This window comes from Dendrobates tinctorius, unplaced genomic scaffold (assembly GCF_039654945.1).
Source record: "Dendrobates tinctorius isolate UK_male_01 unplaced genomic scaffold, ASM3965494v1 ptg000206l, whole genome shotgun sequence".
Taxonomy (NCBI): domain Eukaryota; kingdom Metazoa; phylum Chordata; class Amphibia; order Anura; family Dendrobatidae; genus Dendrobates; species Dendrobates tinctorius.
In genome coordinates this window covers 2,320,755-2,341,457 of record NW_027361873.1, presented here as the reverse complement: position 1 = coordinate 2,341,457, position 20,703 = coordinate 2,320,755, and the positions used below count along the sequence as shown (strand labels likewise).

The window sequence follows — 20,703 nt, the reverse complement described above, 5'->3', positions numbered from 1 at the left end:
AGGAGGGAAACTGGCACAACCATTCAGTTTATTCACAAATCATTAAAAACAAGGATCCAAGGAAACTGTGTAAAATCTTACGTGTTTCTGGAATGACTAAGGGCACATGCGTTGCGCCAGGTTTTATACAGTTTCCTTGGATTTTTGTTTCTAATGGCTTGTGAATAAACTGGATTTTAGCGTTGGATGATTGTGCCGAATTCCCTCCTCCTCATGGATGTGCCTCATTGGCAGAAGCGGCACCCCACCACGTACACAGTCATCCTGGACATTGGACATCGATTACTTCGCAGTGTGGTGAGCTCAATCCATTTTTCCCTTTTCTCTACACATTTTCCTATTCACACTCTCTAGATTTCATACTCACTGGGTCAATATAAACTTGTCCCATAATAGGCCTCACCCCTTTACTGAGAAGCCATTCCCCCTTGTCAGACAAACCACCACATAATAGACCACATAATAAATCTGCTTTCCCATCCCTCAGCTGAACTTGATGGACAGGTATTATTTTTACTACACAATGCAACTATGTTGCAAGGCAAGTAAGATGTTTAATGCATTTGGCATTGTAGTTTGTGCACTCGTTTCACAGCAATTATAAAATCTGTTCTGAGAAGCAATATTTATACTTTATTGTAGAGTACATGTAGCTTGGGTACTACTTTGCAGTTTCTCATATTGGTGGCAAAGAGAACCAAAGAGGATTGGGGTGAGAAACCCAAGAAATTACCTACAGACAGACTAGAATGCTCTGTGGCTGAGAAAGTAAGAGATAATCGCTGAACGAGCGCTCGTATGGCTGTCAGAAAGTAGACAGCCTGTAAGAGTTTTAAAGAAATCTAGAGTGAGAATGAATGAACTTACAAAACAAAGACTCCACGCTGTACTACATAAGTCAGAGTTTTATTTTTGGCTGAAAGCACAAAATAACTGGAAGAAAAGTTAACATTTTCTGAGAGAATCGTTGTAATTTCTAAATGGCTCTGCAATCCATTCATTCGCCAAAATTGCAACATTAAAATAATTCCCAAATTGACTTGTTTAGTCCATTATTTCACACTATTATGCCAACTGCTTTCAATTATGTGCTGCTGGGAGGGAAACTGTTAAGCATAATAAAAACTGGGATGAATCTGTTTCAGCGGTGGCTGAAAAATCCTTGTGGATAATTATACTTGAAAGGCTTCATACGGCTCGTTCCCCTGTGGCAAACAAGAGAGAATAAAATGTAAATGAAAATGAAGAGTGAAGAATACAGAAATGAGTCGCATTCGAGAGATAGGGGCTTCTTTATTTTATTTTTATTAGTGTTACAAGTCAGTTGTAGAAGGCTGTATTACAGCCGGACCACTCAAACCCTCCATTTATGAAACCAGACTATGATCATCATAGAACCCTAATGGTATTTTAGATCTAAGAAAAGAAAAATTAGTAACACAACAGTAATTCCCCCTGAATAATTACATATCAAAAAGGGGATGTGTGCCCTTGAAAATCCATTTTTGCTACACAGATCGCTCAACAAGCTGTTTACAGGGTGCAGACACTTTCCCGAGACCTCAAAGATCTGCTTGAGCAAGTATCAATTCTATAAAGTGATAGGGAAAAAGCACCACACACTTCTCATTGGAATCATATGATGCCATGTACTGCACAGACAAAATGGGCATTTTAATATGTCATTCCAGCCAAGTATAAATTAAGCTTTAGGAGTGGAGAATGTAATTAAAATGAAAATTTACTTTTATAAAAATGTTTTGAATAAGAAAATAAATATGAATTGATGATCTGACATTGGTAGAGACATTAAAGCCGCACTCCAGAGCTTTTTTTTTTTTTTAATTTTTTTATTGCAGTGCTGCTAGTAATCTAAGGTCCCTGCACTTAGTCTAAAGGGGGTTTTACACATAGCGATATCGCTAGCAATATCGCTAAAGCGTCACCGATTTTGTGACGCAGCATCGATAATCGCTATGTGTGATACTTGCCTCCGACCGGCTCCCCCGCTGTCTGTCGCTGATTGCGCAAGATGGGCCGGGTCCATTTCTCGTCGGGCGCTGAGGAGCAACGTGTGGACGCGGGCGGGAGGACGTCAGCATAGCTGCGTGTGAAAGGTAAGTAACGACCGCTGCTGCGTCGCTAGTGAGATCTGCCTGTGTGACAGCTCACTAGCGACCATTTAGCGATGTACCAGCGATCCTGACGGGGTCGTATCGTGGTCGGATCGCTGGTGCATCGCTAAATGTAAAGGGGCCTTTACTTACTGCACCTTTTAGCACCACCCAATGGTAAAATAAAAAAAAAAAAAATCAAAACGCTGGAGTGGTGCTTTAAAGAAGCACACTCAAAGTTTTTATTCTCTTAACATATTGCAATCATGATACTATATAGCACTGTGTACTTACAATTGCTCATTTTGTCCTTCTATCCAGTTAATTCTTCTTTTTTACATTACGTCTATGACATCACATGATTAAAACAGACTAGCTGACTTCTTTCTAAGCGCCCTGTAGAAACAGGAGGTCAAATTTCCTTGCATGACTCACTGCAAAAGTCCCTGGCAGTGGGAGGAGTGGACCAGCTGGGTCAAGAGTTGAAGAATAATTTATACAGGGAGAAGAGACCTCCTGTTTCTACAAAGAGCAGAGAAAAGAGTAGAATTTACTGGGTAGAAAGACAAAATGAAAAATTGTAAGTACACAGTGCTATAAAGTTTAATGACTGCAATATATTAGCAGGATAAAAACTTTGATGGGAGGGCTTCTTTAAGTTAAAGAATATATTGATGCAGTGCTTCTCTTGCATAGATACCTGACTAATCGAAGACATATCTTCTCTGGAGGAAATTCATGAGGACCTTCCACACTGTTATCATGGCATTCAGTCTCCAAATAGACGTCCAATAACATGCACAATCGTTGCAGCTGATTTGTCAGCAGCTGAAACCCAGGGGAAGGGCCGCTGAGTTCCTTGTAGTGGACATTGATTTCACTTTCCATAACCTTTGAAGAAGTGGATAATCAGACACCATCACAGAGAAATAGGTACTAAATATCTTAGACACACACACCTCAAGAAAATAAAAGGAGCACTTAAACATAATGTAATTCCAAGTCAATCACACTTCTGTAAAATCAACCTGTCCAGTTATGAAGTAACACTGATTGTGACTCAATTTCTCTTGTTGTGCAAATGGAAAAAGACAACAGGTAGAAATGACACGCAATTAGCAAGACAACCCCTATGAAGGAGTGGTTCTGCAGGGGGTGACCACAGACCATTTCTCTGTTCTCATCCTTTTTGGTCACTTTTGCATTTTGTCATTGCTCTCACGCCTAGAGGTAGTGTACAATAGCATGAGGCGGTGTCTGCAACCCACAGAAGTTGCTTACAGTGCAGCTTATTCCAGGATGGCACATCAATGCGAGCTGTGGACAGAAGGGTAGATGTGTACGTCAGCACAGCGTCAAGAGCTTGGAACAGGTACCAGGCCAGAACACTAGGAGACGTGGAGGGGGCCATAGGCAGGAGACATCCCAGCAGCAGGACCGCTAACTCCTTCTTTCTGGGTCAGTAATGGTGTGGGGTGGCATTTATTTGGAGGGCCACACGGTGTTGGGCTGTGAGCACAACTCCTATCTGTGGACGTCGGGCACTCAGACCATCTTCATGGAGTCAGTTTCTAACCATTTGTGCAGACACATGCACATTTGTGGCCTGCTGGAGGTCATTTTGCAGAGCTCTGGCAGTGCTCCTCCTGTTCCTCCTTGCACAAAGGTGAAGGTAGTGGTTCTGATGCTGGGTTGTTGCCCTCTTACGGTCCCTCCAGGTCTCCTGGTGTACTGGCCTGTCTCCTGGTAGCGCCTCCAGCCTCTGGACTCTACGCTGACAGACACAGCCAACCTACTTGCCACAGCTCGCATTGATGTGCCATTCTGGATGAGATGCACTACCTGAGCCACTTGTGTGGGTTGTAGAGTCCGTCTCATGCTACCGCAAGTGTGAAAGCACAACCAACATTCAAAAGTGACCAAAATATCAGCCAGAAAGCATTGGTACTGAGATGTGGTCTGTGGTCCCCACCTGTAGAACTACTCCTTTATTGAAGGTGTCTTGATAATTGCCAATAATTTCCATCTGTTGTCTATTCCATTTGCACAACAGCATGTGAAATTGATTGTCAATCAGTGTTGCTTCCTAAGTGGACAGTTTGATTTGACAGAAGTTGGATTTACTTGGAGTTAAGAGTTCCCTTTATTTTTTTGAGCAGTGTATATATACACACTTATATTTCAAAGGCCCTTGATCCCTTAAGGCGTTCTAAGTCCTAGTGTCATAAAACACAGAAAAGTAGCTCTGCGCATTCACCCTTTTCCCAAGGACTTTGGAGGGGTAAGGTGCTCTACTGAACACCAGATTAGAGGATCTGTGATAGCAGATCTATAACAAGCCTATGCCACTCAATACATATCTAACATTTTATACCACTGGACTCTGGATAAAGACCAGAGTGCTGCCCTCAGTAATTTCCTACGATTGTTTAAGTGCTTGTGGCGTTTAGTTGCCATTATTTAAAAAGTGCCACTGTCCTTCAAAGTCTCAATATTTCTAATAGTCAACAATAGTCTACTTACTCTGATGTTTTCATCATTTCTGGAACTACGCTCACCCTTCCAGTTTAGGCAAAGACTAAACAATGGAGGGATCAAGCAATAACTAGGGTTAAGAACCACGGCTCCATGTAGTTTGGCTGCAAATAGAAGTTGGATACAGTTAAGACATGTATCTAAAAATGAAACTGCTCAAGACCCCAAGAAACAATATTTTAATTTCATTACTGAGCATAAAAGCTTGGGTGACAAACACCAGTGAGATTAAAAAGGAAACAGCACATTTTAGAAAGTGGTGTAGTTTGCAAAATGGGGATTTTGTGTACTCACCGTAAAATCCTTTTCTCCGAGCCACTCATTGGGGGACACAGAGACAGTGGGTGTTATGCTGCTGGCCACTAGGAGGACACTAAGTAAACCAGGAAAAAAGCTGGCTCCTCCCCTGCAGTTTACACCCTATCGCTGGCTGAGATTTCTCCAGTTTGGTGAAAAAAGCAGTAGGAGCATAAACAGTCAATAATAACCATAACTAAGTCAAAGCCTAGGAATGCTACAGTGAGCCAATAGGCTAAACAGGGTGGGTGCTGTGTCGCCCAATGATTGGCTCGGAGAAAAGGATTTTACGGTGAGTACACAAAAATCCCCATTTCTCCTACGCCTCAATGGAGGACACAGAGCCAGTGGGATGTCCTAAAGCAGTCCCTGGGTGGGGAGTGGGGAGCATACATCTTCTAATACCCCATGTACCACTGAGTCAACAGTGAGGTACTGCCGATTGCAGGCTGCATCCGCAGAGGCCTGAGAATAAATTAGGTAATGTTTGTAAAGGTATGCAGGCTGGATCAAGTTGCAACCTTGCGGACAGGCCTGAGAATGAAATTAGTAATATTTTTGAAAAAGTATGCAGACTGGACCAAGTCGCAGCCTTGCAGACCTGTTCTGCCGAGGCCTGGTGCCGAATAGCCGAAGAGGCGCCCACTGACCAGGTAGAGTGCGCCTTAATCCCCACTGGGACAGGCGCATTCCTGATACAGTAGGACTACTGAATCGCCAGGGGAATCTACCAGGCTAGCGTTGCTTTGACACGGCTAGACCCTTCCTATGCCCCTCTGGAAGCATGAACAGGGCATCTGACTTGTGGCAGGGAGCCGTCCGCGAGATGTACCGTCTCAGCGCCCTAACCACATCGAGGTTGTGGAGGGCCTTCTCAATGCGATGGACTGGCGCCGAACAAAAGGAAAAGGCAAAATTATTCCCTCGTTGAGATGGAAGAGGAGACGACCTTGCGCAGGAAGGATGGTCCGGGACGTCCTGAAAACTACCTTTTCCTGATGAAAAATTCAGGAACGGAGAATGGCAGGACAGAGCTGCCAATTCCAAAACTCGTCTGACTGACGTAATTGCCACTAGAAAGACCACCTTCCAAGAGAGGACGGACAGGGACACGTCCTGCAGCGGTTCAAAAGGAGCCTCCAGGTTAAGGTCCCATGACTCCAATGGCCTTCTATAAGGAGGCGCCACATGGGAAACTTCTCTGAATGAACGTCTTGACCTGAAGTTTGGTGGAAATTTTGCGTCGGAAAAGCACTGACAAGGCCGAAATTTGGCCCTTGAGCAAGCTAAGCACCAGGCCTGATTTTAAACCAAATTGAAGGAATTCCAATATGGCCGGAATGACCATGATCCTTGCACCACGAAAAGAAGGTTTTCCAGGTGCGGTGATAGATGCACATGGACACAGGCTTCCTAGCACTAATCATGGTGGAAATCACATCGTGAGAGAACCCAGCCTGTGCTAAAAATCCAGGATTCAACGGCAACGCCATCAAAGACAGGGCCCCGGAGTTCTGGTGGTAAATCGGGCCCTGCGAGTGCAGATCCATGCAATCTGGAAGTTGCCAGGGGACGTCAGCAGCTAGTTGTATTAGTTCTGCATACCATGCTCGGCGCTGCCAATCTGGCACGACAAGGATCACTGGTACTCCCTCCGCTCTGATCTTCTTGATGACCCTCGGAAGCAAGGGAAGAGGAGGGAAGATGTACGGGAGCCGGAACCGGTGCCATGGCAGAACTAGGGCGTCCGCTCCGATGGCGCATGGATCACGCGATCGGGCAATGAACCAAGGAACCTTGTTGTTTAGTCTTGAGGCCATGAGATCCACATCCGGAGTCCCCCAACGATAACAAATCTGTTGAAAAGACTTCCGGATGAAGAGACCACTTCCCCGAGGCAATGCCTTGGCGACTGCGAAAATTTGCCGCCTAATTTTCTACGTTCGGCCCAATGGAGGATGTGACTCGCTTCGTGCATGGCCATCCTGCTCCGGGTACCTCCCTGGCGGTTGATATACTCTACAGCCGTGGCGTTGTCGGATTGGATCCTGATGTTCGTAGAGCTAATCTGATCGCTTGCATCTCCAAAATGTTGATGGGGAGACTGACTCTCGGGTTGACCAATGACCCTGTGCCGTGTGGCGACGAAAGACCGCTCCACAGCCGAGGAGACTTGCGTCGGTGGTTACTACCAACCAGCTTACTGGGAGAAAAAACCTGCCTTGAATAAGGGAGGACCTCAGTGTCCACCACCTGAGGGATTGCCTGACCCGCAGGGACAGAGGGATCAGATGGTCCAGGGAGAACGGGTTCTTGTCCTAAGCTAACAGCAACGCGTGTTGTAAGGGACAGAGGTAGAACTGTGCAAATGGAACTGCTTCCATCGCTGACACCAACTTTCCTAGAACTCTCATGCCGAAACGAATGCAGTGAGAAAACAGTCGCGATGCCTGTTGTAAGGCTTGGGTCTCTCCTGGAGGGAGAATGACCAACCCGCGGGAAGTGTCCAAGATCATCCCTAAAAGGGGAATCTGCTGAGCCGGTTTTGGGAAAGACTTGCCAAAGTTTATCTTCCACCCCAGGCGAGAATACAGGATTTTTGGGTTGCTTACCGTAAAATCTGTTTCTCAGAGCCTTCATTGGGGGACACAGAAACCATGGGTGTATGCTGCTGCCACTAGGAGGCTGACACTATACACAGAAAAAGGTTAGCTCCTCCTCCGCAGTATACACCCACCGACCGGCACTAATTTCCTCAGTTAGTGAGAAAGCAGTAGGAGAAGTAACAAAATAGAGTAACAACAGAACAGACAACTCAAATGTAAAACCACCAACAGAAAAACAGGAGTTGCAGAAAACATGGGAAGGTGCTGTGTCCCCCAATGACGTATCCGAGAAACAGATTTTATGGTAAGCAACCCAAAAATCCTGTTTTCTCTATCGCTTCACTGGGGGACACAGAAACCATGGGACATCTGAGAACTCACCACCGCCGCCTGCAAGATCCTTCTGCCTAGGCTGGCGTCCGCCGAAACATAGGTGTGGACCTTGTAAAATTTGGCAAATGTGTGGATCGAAGACCAGGTTGCAGCTTTGCAAAGCTGCAGCGCGGAAGCTCTGTGGCGCACCGCCCAGGAGGCACCCACTGCCCGGGGTAGAGTGAGCTCTAATTCCAGGAGGGGGCACTCGATGCTTGACCCGGTAGGCTTCCAAAATTGCCGATCTGATCCAGCGAGCAATAGTATCCTTGGAGACCGGCTGACCTTTCCGCGCACCATCAGGAATGATGAAAAGTGAATCTGTCTTCAGCAAGGGAGCCGGTCCTAGCCAGGTAGACCTTCATCGCCCTGACCAGGTCTAGCTTGTTCAAGGAGCGCTCCAAAGGGTGGATTGGACCCGGACAAAAGGACGGGAGAACAAAGTCCTCATTTAGGTGGAAAGTGGACACCACCTTAGGGAGGAAGGAAGGCGGAGGCCGCAGGACCACCTTATCCTGGGCCTTATGAGCCTCCAGGACCAGATTGAGATCCCATGGATCCACGGGAGCGCGGTACGGAGGTGCCGCATGAGCCACTCCCTGAAGAAAGGTCTTGACCTGCGGACGGGAAGCCAACGTCTTCTGGAAAAGAATGGAAAGCGCCGAAACTTGACCCTTCAAAGAGCTGAGGGCAAGGCTCGCATCTAGGCCTGCCTGGAGGAAAGACAGGATAGCAGGTAGAGACAAGGACATGGGCGGAACGTCATTGGCCTCGCACCAAGTGAAATAGGCCTTCCACGTACGATAATAAATTCTGGAAGACTATGGCTTCCTAGCCCGGATCATGGTGTGAATCACACGATCCGAAAACCCTGACCGTTTCAGAACCGCAGTTGCGACAGCCACGCCGTTAAATTGAGCGGCAGAGAATTGGGGTGGCAGATTGGACCCTGAGACAGCAGATATTCTCTGTCTGGGAGCTTCCAGGGGGTGGCCGCGAGGAGGTTGACAATGTCCGCGAACCAAGCCCTTCCGCCTTGACTTTCTTCAACAGCTTGGGAAGAAGAGGAAGGGGAGGGAACAGATAGGGAAGCTTGAACTGAGGCCAGGGAATGGTCAGAGCATCGGTGCCCACTGCGAGAGGATCTCGGGCCCTGGATACGAATTGTGGGACCTTCCTGTTCAGACGAGATGCCAGCAGATCTAAGTCCGGAGTCGCCCAACAACGGCAAATCTGATGAAAGACGTCCGGATGTAAGGACCACTCTCCCGACGCGAGACCCTCGCAGCTGAGAAAAACGGCGGCCCAATTGTCCATGCTGGGAATGCGCACCGCGGATTTCGCTGGGACTGATACTTCTGCCCAGTGGAGAATCTTGGACACTTCCGCTAGAGCCGAAGAACTCCGTGTCCCCCCTTGGTGGTTGACATATGCCACCGCTGTGGCATTGTCTGTCTGAATTCGTATCGGCAGACCCCTGCGAAGCCTTTCCCAGTGAATGAGGGACAGATAAATTGCCCGTATCTCGAGAACGTTGATCGGCAGAATTGTCTCTTGAGTCGACCACCGACCCTGAACAGTGATTGCGAAACACTGCCCCCCCCAGCCGAGAAGGCTGGCATCCATTGTCACAATCTGCCAGTGAATCGGAAGGAATGACCGGCCTAGGGCAATGAGAGGTGACGTCAGCCACCAATTGAGGGACTGTTTGACCCGAGACGAGAGGCGGATTGGACGATCCAGGGTAAGGACAGACTTGTTCCACCTGTTGAAGCGGTCTCGAGTGAAAGAGCAAAGGGAATTGCTTCGGCCGTCGCCACCATCTTACCCAAGACTTTCATGACTGACCGGAAAGATGGAAGCTGGGGATCTGCAGCGATCGTATTTCTCGCGCAAAGATATCATCTCTTCGGGAAGAAAGACCCTCGATCGACGGGTGTCGAACAATAAGCCTAGAAACACCAGACGTTGAGTCAGAACAAGACAGGACTTACTTTCGTTTATGAGCCTCCCGAAACTGGACAGGGTGTCGAAAACGATGGCAAGACTTTGGTGAGCCTGGGGAAAAGACGGAGCTTTGATTAGAATGTCGTTGAGGTACATAAAGAGGACAAGACCTCTGATCCTCAACAGGGCCATTACCGCCGCCATGATCTTTGTGAACACACTGGGCGCGGTGGCGAGGCGGAACGGCAGGGCGACAAACTGGTAGTGGTCCTGCTGAATAGCGAAACGCAGGAATTTCTGATGCCCGGGAAAGATGGGGACATGCAGATAGGCATCTTGAATGTCTATTGAGCACATGAATTCCTGCGCCTCCATGGAAGCGATTATTGAACGAGGGGACTCCATCCTGAAATGCCGCAGGCGGACCCTTTTGCTCAGTAATTTGAAATCCAGAATGGGCCGAACCGCGCCATCTTTTTTTTGGCACTACAAACAGGTTTGAGTAAAACCCTGTGAATCGTTCTGTTTCGGGAATGGACACAATCACCCCGGAACTGAGAAGAGAGGCGATGGATGCAAAGAAACACGGAACTAAAGCGGGGTCTTTTGGAGGTCGGGACTCGAAGAAACGATCCCGGGGCTGTGAAACGAACTCTATCTTGTATCCTGAGGATACAACTTCCATGACCCAAGTGTCTTCCACCGAGGCATGTCAGACGTCTCTGAAGAAAAGGAGTCGGCCGCCCAGTTGGGAAGGTGCCTCGGAACTTTGTTGATAGTCATGCCGATGTGGACCGCCCAGTTCTGGACCTGGAGGATCTGCCCTGGGAGGAGTGAGATCGCCAGGAGGGAGTGGGCCTAAAGGAGACCTCCTTCCTATCCTGGCGCGCTTGCGGCCTTTGTTGGTTGGAAAAAGGTTCTGCCGACGCGACCGAAAGACCGAAAGGGCCGAAACTAACGCCTTGGAGGGGGTCTACGAGGCTTGGACTGAGGGAGAATGTACCCCCAGTAGCGTCTTTAATAATCTGGTCCAGTTGGGATCCGAAGAGACGCGCTCCCTGAAAAGGCAGGTTGGTAAGGGACTTTTTTGAAGACAAATCCGCCTGCCAAGCCTTAAGCCAAATTGTGCGCCAGATTGCAACTACGTTGCTGGACGCCTGAGCTGCGCAAGACGCGGCATCTAAGAAGGTAGAGACCAAATATTCCCCTGCATCTGAGATCTGGTTGGCTAGCTCGACCAGTCGTTCCGGTTGGGCTCCATCAAGAATGCCTTGGCGGAGATCCTCTGCCACCCAAGTGGAAGCAAAGACCGGGCTTAGAACGCTTTGAATGCTGACTTTGCTAAGGATTCTATGATCCTGTCGTTAGAATCCTTCAGAGACGCCACACCTGAAATCGGAAGGACTGTGTTGTTAGATAGTTTGGACACAGGAGCGTCTACAGAGGGGGAAGCTGACCAGTTGTCGGTGAGCTCTTGAGAAAATGGATACAGCACGCCGAGACGTTTCCCTCTTTGAAAACGCCTGGTTGGATTTTCTCTTTCCCTGGTAAGGAGCTTGTCAAACTCAGAGTGAGGAGCGAAGACTCTGGAAGGTGTTTCTGCTCGTCTGAACGAAACCTCCTGATCTGAGGGTTTCGCAGGGGAATCTGTGATCTCGAAAGTGTGGTTGATCGCGGCAATGAGGGTCTGTACCGTAACCTTCATGTCCGTGGTATGGTCCGAATCCAGCTCTAAAATCTCTTTGGATGGCGCATCCGAGAAAGCTTCGCCTGACTCGGGCAAGGAGGCACGGGAAGGAGACTGCTGGTAAGGACTATGTGGTGAGATGGGGCGAGGGGAGGATTCCGGCCAGAGATCCTGCCTGGGCCTTTTGTGGCTCATGCTGGCTGGCTCAGATGGAGCCTCTTGTGACCTGCTGGATCCTGCAGAAGTGTCCAGGGGCAACTTATCAAGAACGGCCACTAGGGACTGAGATACCCTGGTGAGGTCTACCACTGATTGTGATAGAGACGAAGCCCAGCCAGGAATGGAGGATTCACTCTCACGTGGAACAACAGGGGGCTACTGGGCGGCGGACTAAATGGGATTGCTGCAGTCGAGGCAGAGGGGAGATAACTGACCTGAGGCAAGCTTGCGAGTGCAAGAACATGCAAAGTACTTGACTAAAGTGCAAGTGGGAGCAGGAGGACGAGAACGATCAGACTTAGAGTTAGACATAATGAAGCAAAGTCACTGAAGCAGTGCCGGAAGGTTGGGGGACAGGAGGCAGAGGAGGGAGTCAGTCTGCAGTTGCAGAGCTACTCACGGTCTGGTGTCCTGTAGATACTTCCCGCAAGCGATGCTACACGGCTCGTCTGGACTTGCAGGGTCACAGCAGAGGAGACGGGGTCCGGCTGACAGGCTGAGAAAATGGCGGCAGCCTGAGAGGAGGAAGTGCGCGCTTTCCTGAGAGACAGAGGAAGAGGATGGGCGGAGCTAACCGCCGATGCTGAAGATGGCACCACCCGCTGGTAATAGACAGGCTAGGGTTGGGAGGGCCGAGCGCCGCCTCAGGGGCGGATATCACCTGGAGAGAAGGCGGTGGGTGGGCCTAGAACGGGCGGGAGAGAAGCCCGCCTAAGAATGAAGGCGGGGGGCGAAGCCGCTGCAGAACAAGGCTCCAAACTGAAGCCGGGCCTGTGAGTAAATGCGGCGGCCGCTGGGAGGCGCGGGCGGCCTCGCAGCACTGCCGCAGCGACCGCTCCCAAAGGGGATCCTTTGATACTTGAAGCTGCTGAGGAGGATGCGACTCGGGGGTCCCATACTTACCCTGCCTCATCAGTCTTCTGTAAACCTGGGGGATAAAGGTACCTTTCATCTTCCAGCGTGCAAGATCCCTTTAGAAGTAAGTCCGCGCTTCATCCAAACCGACAGGCTCTGGTAGGCGAGTGGGTGGGAGACGGGGGACGAGGACCATCTGGATAGCTGACATGCACCCGTGTTAGGCGCTTGGTCCTGCTGTGGAGAGCTATGAGGATACGGAGTGGCAGTACACGCCGTACTCAGTCTCTTTGTGGGACTACAGATGTGACTATTCACTCTGTATCCCTCCGGAAACCTGAAAAGAAAACGACGCACACTGAGGTAGATATGGGTCTAATGAAAGACCCGTGTCCACCTCCTACTGATAACTAAGCTAAAACTGAGGAAATTAGTTCCGGTCGGTGGGTTGTATACTGCGGAGGAGCTAACCTTTTTCTGTGCATAGTGTCAGCCTCCTAGTGGCAGCAGCATACATCCATGGTTTCTGTGTCCCCCAATGAAGCGATACACTTTCTCTATTTACTGTTATCCATGGATTCCTCGCAGGCTGGAAGGGACGGACCTTTGATGAGCAGGTCGTCCGGATACGGTAACACCACCACTCCCAGAGAGTGGAGAATGGCCATGACAGCACCCATGACCTTGGTAAAGACCCTGGGGGCGGTGGCGAGTCCGAAGGGCAAGGCAACGAACTGGAAGTCTACCTTGGGATTTGCAAACGCTGTAACTGCTGGTGGGACAGGCAGATCGGAATGTGAAGGTAAGCGACCTTGATGTCGATGGATGCTAGGAACGCTCCTTTTTCCATGGAAGCGACAACTGATCGGAGAGATTCCATTTGGAATCACCGTACCCTGACAAACTAATTTAACAGTTTGAGACCCAGAATGGGTCACATCGTCCCGTCCTTTTTTGGAAACACAAAAAGGTTTGAATATAATCCTCTGAACCTTTCGCGATGAGGGACTGGAATGATGACTCCGACCCTTAGCAGAGCCTGAACAGCCCGAAGGAAGGATCGTCTTTTTCCTTGGGGAGAGAGGAAAGGAAAAATGGAGTTGGAGGGGGGAGAAGAAAATTCTCTCTTGTATCCGGAGGACACCAGCTCCCTGACCCACTTGTTGTCATTGGGTAGATCTATGAGATCTGGCTCCCCTAGATCCAGAAGCCCTAGACCTGGGTTTCCAAGAGCGGTTAGGTCTGTATGAGACCTGGGAGCCTCTGTCTCCGCGCGGGGACCGACCTGATACGGAAGAGAAGGTAGACCAACCGGAATTGTTGCAAGAAGATCGAAAACTCGTCGGCTGTTGGTTCCCCACAGCTGACAAATCTGCTGAAAAACTTTGGGATGTAGAGACCACTCTCCGGATGCAAGACTCTGCCGGCTGAGAAAGTCTGCTGCCCAATTTTCCACGCCCGGGATGTGGACAGCCGAAATCACCGAGTGGTTTGCTTCGGCCCACTGAAGAACGTGCCCCACCTCTCGCATGGTTGCTCTGCTGCGGGTGCCCCCTTGATGATTTATGTAAGCCACCGCCGTGGCGTTGTCTAATTGAATCCGGACGGGGCGGCCTGCTAGAAAGTGATGAAACTTCTGCAGAGCCAGCCGAATTGCTCGTATCTCCAATAAGTTGATCGGGAGGCATGCCTCCTGTGGCGACCATAGTCCCTGGGTTGTATGGTGGCGAAACACCGCTCCCCAGCAGAGGAGACTGGCGTCGGTTGTCACTACCAGCTAATGATCTGGGGGGAAAGGTTTCCCCTGGGCCAGAGAGGAACTGGTTATCCACCATCCGGGCGACTGCCTGACTTGAGGGGACAGTCGGCACCGCTGATCGAGCGTGAAAGGATTCTTGTCCCAGGCTGACAAGAGGGCGCGCTGCAAGGGGCGAAGATGGAACTGGGTGAATGGTATCGCTTCCATTGCTGCCACCATTTTCCCTAGAATCCTCATCCCGGATTGGATGGTATGAGGGACTGGCTGGCGAAGTGTCCGGACTCCCTGCCGGAGAGCTAGCGCCTTTTCCTGAGGGAGAATTACCAACCCTCGGCAAATGTCGAAGATCATTCCCAGGAAGGAGATCCTCTGAGCTGGCACAAGGGATGACGTCTTCACATTGATCAACAAACCTAAGCGGGCAGGAGTATCTAGCGTGATGTTGACATGTTTCTCGCATGCGCTCGTATTGACGGGCCCTTGACCAAGAGGTCGTCCAGATAAGGCCAGACGACTATACCTCGAGAATGCAGTATGGCCATGACAACTGCCATAACCTTTGTGAACACTCTGGGAGCCGTGGCTAGCCCGAAGGGTAGCGCTACGAACTGAAAATGTTGATCGCTGATGGCGAAGCATAGAAACCTCTGATGAGGAGGAAAAATAGGAATATGCAGATGTGCGTCCTGGATGTCTATTGAGGCCAAGTATTCTCCCTGCTCCATGGCCGATATGACTGAACGGAGAGACTCCATCCAGAAATGTCTGATCCTGATGAATTTGTTCAGAAGCTTCAGGTCCAAAACAGGCCTGACAGACCCGTCCTTTTTGGGAACCGCAAAAAGGTTGGAATAGAACCCTTGAGCCCTTTCGTGTTCTGGCACTGGACTCCGTTGTGCTGGAGCGATTTGATGGCTTCCAATAGAGCCCTTGCCTGGGAATCCACCCTGGGAAGCCAGGAAAGAAAAAAACCGTCTTGGAGGGTATCTGACAAATTCTGTTTTGTAACCTGAGGCCACAAATTCCTTTACCCATGCGTCGTGAGCGACATTAACCCAGACGTGGTGAAACCAAAGTAGGCGGCCGCCCACCTTGCTGGTGTCGTCTGGTAAAGGCCTCGAGTCATTTGGCTGACGATCTTTTGGGATCTGGATCCCCTCGATCTGGGCTGCTGAGTACGCATTATCTCCAATGGGTTGGCTCTATATGAGAACTGCCGCTCCCTATTCTGGTTGGGGCGGCCTGAGGCGGTGGAATTGGCTGCTGTAGTCCATCCGGGGTTGCGAAAGGCCCGAAAACGTGCCTGAAACGGGTGACGAAAAACGTTTTGACCTTTTGTTGAGGGAGAAACCCGCTCTTCCCTCCTGTGGAGTCGGAGATAAGTTGATCCAACTTCTCCCCAAATAGGCGGCCGCACTGATAAGGCAGGGAAACCAAGGACTTCTTAGAAGTAGAATCGGCTCGCCATGTCCTTAACCATAGGGCTCTTCTGATAGAAAAAAGACGCATTGATTACATAGTCTCCGGCCATCGCCATCTGACCTGCGACCACCGAAATCTCTGCAGGTAGATCCTGCTCCTGCACGACCTTGTTTAATGTTTCTGACCATGATATCATAGCCTTGGCTACCCAAGTTGCTGCGAACGAGGGAGCGAGTGCTGACCCTGACACCTCATATACTGAGCGAGCTAAGCTCTCTATAATGCGATCCGTGGGATCCTTAATCGAGGAAACACTATGGACGGATAGCAGGGTCTTAGTGGCTAGGCGCGAAACCGGAGGATCCACCATCGGGGATTCCATCCATTTTTTACGAAGGTCCGGCGCAAACGGATACCTTGTTTTGAGTGCCTTTTGACCCGAGAAACGCCTGTTTGGATGTTCTCTGTGCCGCTGCACTATGTCCTCAAACTCAGGGTGAGAGGAAAAAATTCTGTGCGGGCGCTTCACTCGCTTAAATACCACTTTATGCCCCGTAGCCGCTGCGGGATCATCCTCAATCCCCAGGGTCTGATTGACGGCTTCTAAGAGGCTGTCCACTGTTTCACGTGACCCTGGAGTGTCCAGGTCAAGGGGCTCATCTGAGTCGCAATCTGAGGTCTGCTCGCTATCAACCACTGGTGACGGGGAGCGAGAAGCAGAGCTTACGGATGCCAAGGCACCGGATGGACTGGGCGACACCGTGTGGATTTGTTTCCTCCGGGTCTGCCTGGAGTGAGAGCGGCCCCTGCAGGCCAGAGGCTCTTGTGAGGTGGAGGTCCCTCTAAGGCTGGCGAGCCATTGTCCCTGCCCCTATCTGGGGCTTGAAGGGGCTCTATTGCTCTCATAAGCGACACCATGGACTGTGACAGTGATAGGGCCCACTCCGGGGGATTCGACATATTGGTCACAGTCGCAGGGGAGGGCTCCTGGGCGCTCGGATTTGCAGGCTTCGCATAATCGCTTTCTCTGCGCCCGCGGAAACGCAGCCTGACAAGAGATGCATGCAGCATAAAAGAACGTGTGCGTCTTTGCTTTTTCGGACATGCTGCATCTGTCTGCTGCTGGGGAGGGGGTAGCACCTCAGTTCCCCTATAGCGTGGCCTCTTGGGCAGCACTTACCCCTGTCCTGCGCCCCCCGTCCTGGACGCTTCCACCTTCAAATCGCGCGCCACCAGCTGTGGGAATGAGTCACCAGCATGTAAAACCGCTCTAGGGGCGGAACTTCCGTTCTGTGGCATAGCCACGCTCCGAAGCCGGGGCCTAAACTTCTTCGCCGGAAATGACGCGCGGCCCAGAGGCGGGACTTCCGGCCGCGACCTAGCTCCGGCTAAAGCCACGGCCTCAATTTTTCCCCTACCCGACCGGGGGGGGGGGGGGGGGGGGGGGGGGGGGCGCGGTTCCATGGCGCCGACAAAACATGGCGCTACTAACCGGCGCGGCACCGCCTGACAGATCCAGCCACTCTTGCCTTGCATGGCCGGTGGCTTCCGCCGGATGGGGGCTCCAGCCCTCGGATCTTTGCAGGAGCCCTCCCAGACCCTCTCCTCACCGATGATCCTCTTCAGCCTGAGCGCAGGTATGTGAGGGGGCCTCGATAAAAAAAATAGGATGGTGCAGGCACCCTAGCTCCATCTAACCCCTTCAGGGACCGTCCGCCACCTTGCAGCACCGCAGTCTAAGCATTGGTGGAGCAGTGGGGGCCGCACGAACTAGTCTTGTGCCTCTGTACAGCCCATGGTTTCAATACCTAGGGGTAGTCAGGGCTAATTCCGGCATTGTGTCCCACGACGCGGGAGAAGATACGTGGAGGGACACTCGCACGTGCTCGCCCGTTGGTGGTTTGGGGAAATCGGACCCTTTCAATAGGATCCGTTGCCCCTGTCTCATCTTCATGGGAAAAAGACGAAAAAAGTCTGGAGAAAAACCAGACGTGTGCCTCCATGGACACTAAGCAAAAAACTGATTTCCGCCCGCAATAGGGGCGAGGGTGTATACGGTGGAGGAGCTAACCTCTTTTTTTCCCACTTAGTGTCAGCCTCCTAGCGGCAGAAGCATATACCCACAGTATCTGTGTCCCCCAATGAGGCGAAGGAGAAAAAAAAATACCAGTCATGAGAAATCTGCAGTAGAAGACATGCAAATCAGGTTGGAAGTGCGCCGGGATGTATCAATGTACTCTGTCTGCTTCATGCAGGTGCATCAATTTAAAAAGCTTTTTTTTTTTTTTTTTTTTAATATATTTTTCTTAAATTTCTATATTGCTAGTCCCAATTTTCTTTTACATTTTTCCCCATAATCTTTACACTAGATGCAAACACCTCTATAAAAGATTATAGCACTTTGCAGGAAGAACTATTCAGGCTTGCAGTTCCAGCAATGTCTTTAGTTCCCTTCAAAAAATCAGATCACTGTCCATCCTGTCTTTAGACCAGTGACTTGTACACTGCATACAAAACAGGTATTAGACCAGGGGTCTCAAACTCGGCAGAGTAAATGGGCCGCACGTACCTACACGGCCCCTCTCCGTACACCTCGTACCCAGGCGGCCCCGCTCCGCACACCTCGTACCCACGCGGCTCCGCACACCTCGCACACACACGGCTCCGCTCCATACACATTGTACACACTGCTCCTCTCCGTACACCTCGTACACATGCGGCTTCGCTCCATACACACACGGCTCCGCACACCTCGCACACACGGCAGCGCTCCGTACACTTTGTACACACATGGCTCTGCTACATCCACCCTATAAACCCCTCCTAACCCCACACAAACTTACCTTCATCCAGCACCATGACAACCAGCACAGACAGCAGCGTCCTGCAGACACTGAGGCCCCTGATCATGTGACCCCTAACTCCTCCCCCTCCTGTGACCTCATCCCAGGTCCTGTGCAGTGTGTGCACACAGAACAGCCATCGCGCACTCCTGAATGCACGCCTTCCCCTGCCTCAGGGAGTGAGACATGTGGTGCACCGCGGTCCACAGATGCTTACCTCAGGGGCCGCATGCGGCCCGCGTGTTTGAGACCTCTGTATTAGACCAAACTTATATATGTATTTTTTCATGCACTTTTTTGATTTTTGTAGCTAAGCATAGCAGTGAATGCAAAAATCTGGTCAAGTATCAATCTTCCCTATTATTGTGCTGCGTTTGGTCACATTCGTTCTATCAATTGAGTTAGAAATGTTAGTTTTGCTGCTAATGGTGAACACCTAAACCCCTCTTTACTTCAATGCTAATGTGTACAGTCTCTTTCATCATGGTGTTTCTGTATACAGGCTTTCCCTAAATAGCTCATTTGGCACAGAACAGTAGAGAAACAAGTATACTGAAGTCTTCCATACACATTAAGATGTGGCTATAAACACTTAACAATATTCTAGTCACATTAATACTTACCGGTCCCCCTTTCAATCATTAGGGAGTAATACAGATGAGTATCCTGTGCTAACCCAAATTCTACAACTTCCTTAGTATAGGGAAGCATCTGTAACACAGAGAAGCAATCATAAATACCTATGTACATCAAGTTATACATACATCTAAAGCTTCCATAATGAAGCAGGAGTGAAGCATAATTCAGCAAACCTAAAATTTGACTACACACAGTATCATTTAAATACATACTAAACAATGGGCAAAAGTATCCGTGGCTGTTGCATAATGGTGAAGAAAAGTCGGCTCTCCCACTTTTTCCTCCAGACATCTAGAAATATACTCGACATAGAAATCATAACACCATATAAGAAAATTTGAACTGTGGAAGTCAAAAGATTGAGAAATATTTTCAAAACATCTCGATTTACACATTATTAAAAGGTGTATTCCCATCTCCCAGATAATATTATTATTATACCTACTACATAACAGTAGCAAAAACTCAAATTAGAAATGTACTATAGCTCTTTTGATGTACAGGGCATTGCCATAGCATAAATATCCATGGTTACACCCACCAAAGCTACTGCACTGCACATGAGGTAAGCAATATAGTCACTCAGAAAAACTATATTACATTTCTAATTGGAGGTATTTTCTATTATTACACCTACTAAATAATAGGATAGGATTTTGGAGATGGGAATACCCCTTTAAGTATGAGTGTCACGCACAGAAATTTACAATCTTACATGCCTTAGAATGCTATTGAGGTTATTAATAACTGAACATTTTTCAGACAATGATGAATGCACTTGTGCACACAAATCATCAAAATTCGCTGCTGTCAGCTCCTTTTACAATTGCTGACCAATGATATCTCACATGTCCTTGATGGGAGACAAATGCAGAGAGGTTAGTGTACCTGAAATGGAATAAGACTGGTGTGGCCTTCCCTCGTGAAGGCTTCTTTATGGTATTACACATGTGGTATCAGATTCGAAGAATGGCGCGATTAGTGATTTATTCAGTATTGCAAGTTAAATTGGACATCACATACCAAGCATAAGACATCAGAGTCCACACAAACCATCAGAAGGTGTTTGGGATACAAGCCAGAAATCCAGCTACATGTGCTCCAATGAACTAAGGCCTCCGCTCTCAAAGGCCATCATGGTGGTGAACAAATCGCAATGTAGGCTGAAATAGAGGCTTATCCCCTTCAGCAATGAATTCTGCTTTTGTCTTGGTCGCAGTGGTAGCTGGAAATGGGTTTGGAGACAATGTGGGCAACGCCATAGAGATGCCTTCACGAGGGAATGATACACTGGTCCTACTACTGGAATTATGGTGTGGATTGGCATATGTTAGCTAGATCCCTACAGTCTTCTTTCTAGGTATACCAAGAACTCAGCTTTACATTGATTTGCACGTTGAACCAAACT

General features: G+C 49.4%; 1 protein-coding gene across 7 annotated transcripts in view; it reads right to left on the bottom strand.

Annotated features, from left to right (window-relative positions):
* Window positions 1–890: 890 nt before the first annotated feature.
* The window catches only part of THOC5 (THO complex subunit 5), a 95,338-nt gene continuing 75,525 nt past the window's right edge, over window positions 891–20,703 (bottom strand). For all 7 annotated transcript variants that reach the window (XM_073554081.1, XM_073554083.1, XM_073554080.1 and 4 more), the window contains 4 exons: window positions 19,280–19,367; window positions 4,638–4,753; window positions 2,815–3,005; window positions 891–1,205 (listed from right to left, as the gene is read on the bottom strand). In XM_073554081.1, coding sequence (XP_073410182.1) covers window positions 1,142–1,205; window positions 2,815–3,005; window positions 4,638–4,753; window positions 19,280–19,367 — 459 coding nt within the window. In that variant the 3' untranslated portion in view covers window positions 891–1,141. The remainder of the gene's footprint in view (window positions 1,206–2,814; window positions 3,006–4,637; window positions 4,754–19,279; window positions 19,368–20,703) is intronic.